We start from the raw sequence: 4,343 nt of genomic DNA on the forward strand, positions 1-4,343 counted from the left end.
AAATTGAAAATGTTACAGGAAAAAAGGCATCAATCGCTATAAGTGAGGAGAGGTAGGCATCGGTGATGGCGATGACTTCCAAGGGAGAAGATGAAGTCGATGGTTAGGGGGATGGGGTAGGATTGATATTAGGTAGATACTTTGAAGTGCTATAAAGCTTGACTGATTCAGTATTTAGATTCAGATTGGGCTCGTTGCATCAGAATTAGGTGCTCTACTTATGAAAATCCATTTTTCTTGATGGCAATTTTGTCTCATGAAGCTCAAAAAAGTAACTAACTTTGTCCCAATCAAGTTGTGAATCCGAATTTCGTGTTATGGGTAACATAACTGTTGAAACGGTAGGGATCACACGCCTTCTAAGTGAACCTCAGGCTATACACTGGAACAACCTACACTAAATTGTGACAATTTTAATGCTCTTTTTCTCACTCAAAATCATATCTTTCACATACGAGGTAGGCTTATTAACACAAGTTATTATTTTGTTAGTGAGCTCGTTTCATTCAGTTGATTATATATACTAAATTTGTTCCTTCCAGGCTTCATGGCTTCAACTGACATACAGTTCACTAAAAGCCTTCCACTATCGCTTTTTAAACACCTCCATGCAAACCTTCGTGTTGGTCCACCACCTATTTGGCTTGACGGAGGTATTAATGATAAGTTTAAAATAGGATAATAGGATAGAGTTGCTGCCTATTTTATCAAGTTTTTTTTTTATTTATGTCTATCAGTCTAGGTTGTTATAGAGTGGACTGTGGATTACTCATATTTATTACATACTAGGTTGTGATCTGTATCTGTTGTATTTTTTTGAACGGCCAACAAAAATAGTTTTATTCATTCAACTAGCCAGCGGCTAGACACCATATGTACAAAAGGTTTCACCAGGAAATGACCATCCGACCAACACCAGACTACATTACATTACAATATTAAAACTTTGCCAATCACTCCACGACCAACCCAAAGATCCCATCCGATTCTTTATCCACAGAAAAGCCATATACTTTATTTCTTCCACCACCTTTACCACACTTGGGCTAGCATGATTGAATATAACTTCATTTCGCATTCTCCACATGCTCCAAACAACAACCTGGGTAATGGCATTAAGGACCTTTTTCCTCCTTTTTGACCCACTCACAGTAAGGTGTAAATCAAGCACATCTTTAAAGCTAAAGGCAATCAAAGGTGGGACCTTACACCATTGCGTAATCACACTCCAAACCATCTGTGAGAATTGGCATGATGCGAAAAGGTGCTCACTTGTTTCTTCGTATTCACCGCAAAAAGGACATCGCGTATCTCCTACATCAATATTCCTAGCAGCCAATGCAGCTCTTTTCGGCAGTCGTTCCAACACCGCCCTCCACGATACGACTCCAACTTTTTTCGGGACACTATTATTCCAAAGAAATATATAATCCGGGATGCTTCGGTTATACACCGCAGCCTTATTTTTTATGTCTGCCACCGAGAAACCCACCGACGGGTACAACTTCCATATCCATTCATCACGACCCGCAACCACATTAAAGTTGGATAATAAGGTTGTAAGGTTTTGTAACTGTAATTCCTCAGCATAATTCATGACCGACCTGTTCCAATCCCACGTGAGATTCGCACCAGTGGCGCCCCATATAACTCTATCCGCGATACTGCACATCTTTTCCTTTTCCAACGCAAAAAGAAGAGGAAATGCCTTGTACAGGGGCTGATTTCCTATCCAGTAATCCAACCAGAAAGCTGCCATAGACTCGGTACCGACTTTACACCATATCAGTTGATCCAGATTAATACCAACTTGGTTTAGGTATGTACGAATGCCAACTATTTGTTTCCAAGGACCGGGTATAGTAACCTTTCCCGGGATTGAAGCCCATGATCTTTCGTTATGGTGAACTGCCCATACGACCCTTCTCCAAAGCCCATCTTTATCTATCTTGAACCACCACCACCATTTCGACAACATTAACAAGTTGGCGTCTCGTAATGAGCCGAAGCCTAAACCCCCATATTCGGATGGGGCGATAACCTTCTCCCATGCTAACCAACTTGTATACGAATTGTCATCCGAACCATTCCAAAAGAAAGTTCTCCTAATTCTTTCCAAAGTATCCAAAACTTTTATCAGTGCTTTATACAATGAGAAAAAGTAAGTCGATAGTGAATTTAAGACCGATTTCAGTAAGGTAATTCTTCCACCGTACGAGAGACTTTTTGCCTTCCAAAGTGACAGCCAGTTTCTAAATAAATCAATTACCGGTTTCCAATTACGTACCAGATTCATATTAGCTCCAACAACCAAACCCAAATGTTTTACGGGATAGGAGCCTTTTTTACACTTCATAAAATCTGCCATCCGATGCACGTCATCATCGTTAACCCCCACCCCAAACATGGTACACTTGCAAAGATTTATTTTTAACCCAGACGCCAAGTAAAAACACCTTAAAATTCTGCGTAAATTAAGTGCATTTTCGTTTGACCACTTACCAAGGAAGATGACGTCATCGGCGTACATAAGATGAGATAAACTCGGACCGTTGCTTGTGCACCAAATCTCTTCAAATATACCTTCCGACACGGCCTTCTTCATGATACCGGTGAGCGCCTCCATAGCAATAACAAATAAAAACGGAGACAACGGGTCTCCTTGGCGTAAGCCATGGTAACATGTAAACTCCATGGTCAGCGATCCATTCACCAAAACCGAGGCTCTTGCCGACACAAGAGTAGCCATAATCCAAGTCCTCCACTGATCCGGGAAATTCATTTGTTCCATAACTGAGTCTAGGAAGTTCCAATTTAGAGAATCAAAAGCTTTATGGATATCAACTTTGAACATCATTCCTGATTTTTTTGACTTCTTCAACCATGCAATTAACTCGTTTAGAATGAGGGGCCCATCAGTGATATTTCTTCCGGCCAAAAAAGCCGAATGCTCCTCCGATATGAGTTTCCCCACAACCTTTCTGAGCCGATTTACTAAGACTTTTGAGATCGCTTTGTTAATGACACCGATTAGACTAATGGGCCGAAAATCAGTAGGAGAGGTAGGATCCTTTACTTTCGAGATTAGAGCCAGAAAAGAAGACGTGCAACATCCCTTGATGGACCCTTTGGCATAGAATTGTTGAAAGAGTTTAAAGAAATCACTGTGGAAAAGATCCCAGTTCTTTTTTTATAAACTTGAAATTGAATCCATCCGGACTAGGGGCCCGATCTCCCACGCAATCCCAAATTGCTTCTTTTATTTACAGAACTGTGAACGGCTCTACAAGGTTTACAGCATCATCCTCCGATAGAGTGTTCAAATTATGACATGTTATGGAAGGCCTAGAAGACATCGGCTCAGTATATTGGTTTGAAAAAAATCAAAAAACCTTTCTTTTATCTTCACCGGATTTGTAACCCAAGATCCATTTATCATGAGGCCACTTATGCGATTATTGTTGATGTTGGAATTAATAACGCAATGATAAAAAGCTGCGTTTTCATCGCCTTCTAATGCCCAACGAGTCCTAGATTTTTTCCAATCATCCATTAATTTTCTTCGATCCACCTCCATAACAACATTAATACATTCTGTTCTTTCATTTAGCTCACCATCGTTTAAGGGCCTAAACTCATCCAGAGTTTCTAAAGTTTGAATGCGGTTTTTTTTCTCCAAGTATTCCCTGCCAGATCTATCCTTCTCGATTTTCAGCCAAGCTTTGATACTATTTTTCAGCCATCTAAGTTTTACTGACAGAGCCAAATCGGCCGGACCATTAAAATTAAAAGACATACACTTACTTTGCACCATATCCTTGAAACCCGGGATCTCCATCCAAGAATTATAATACCTAAACGGTATATGTCCGAAATCCGTAGGAGTAGTGGATAGCAATAAAGGTCGATGATCCGAAGTAACCCGGTTAAGGGCTAGAACCGAGGCCGAAGGCCACATCTCCATAAATCCACAGCATACTAAGAACCGATCTAGTTTGCTTAATTTGTCTCCGCGATCAGAGATATACGTGAACCTACCGCCCCCCATATGATATTCACAAAGACCAGCGGACAGGATGAAGTGATTAAAAGCCTCAGCATTGGACACAACAAACTCTGAATTAAGCCGTTCTGACTCATCCCTAACTTCATTGAAGTCTGATATTCGCTAATTTACACATATTTTAGTCCCCCATTTTATCCCCATTTTATGCATTTTCGGCCGTAAAACCGGCATTCGGATACTTAATCATGTATACTTTTGTTTACAGGCCTAAAACAGCATACCAGACAAGATGATAGTGAAAACGAGGACTTTCCGGACGAAACGACAAAGCTGCGGA

General features: G+C 40.6%; 1 protein-coding gene across 1 annotated transcript; it reads right to left on the reverse strand.

Annotated features, from left to right (window-relative positions):
- Positions 1–925: 925 nt before the first annotated feature.
- Positions 926–4,048, reverse strand: LOC110907058. The gene is made up of 2 exons (XM_022152091.1): positions 3,393–4,048; positions 926–3,164 (listed from the first exon to the last, which is right to left on the reverse strand). The coding sequence occupies exons 1-2, from the start codon at positions 4,046–4,048 to the stop codon at positions 926–928; spliced, it is 2,895 nt and encodes a 964-aa protein (XP_022007783.1).
- Between the last annotated feature and the right edge of the window lie 295 nt (positions 4,049–4,343).

Source organism: Helianthus annuus, chromosome 14 (assembly GCF_002127325.2).
Source record: "Helianthus annuus cultivar XRQ/B chromosome 14, HanXRQr2.0-SUNRISE, whole genome shotgun sequence".
NCBI lineage: Eukaryota > Viridiplantae > Streptophyta > Magnoliopsida > Asterales > Asteraceae > Helianthus > Helianthus annuus.

Coding starts and splice junctions, on each gene's coding strand:
- LOC110907058 (XM_022152091.1), bottom strand. CDS start 4,048: ATGGGGGGCGGTAGGTTCACGTATATCTCTGATCGCGGAGACAAATTA. Junction 3,165..3,392: donor CCGGTGAAGATAAAAGAAAG/GTTTTTTGATTT, acceptor TCTTTTCCACAG/TGATTTCTTTAAACTCTTTC.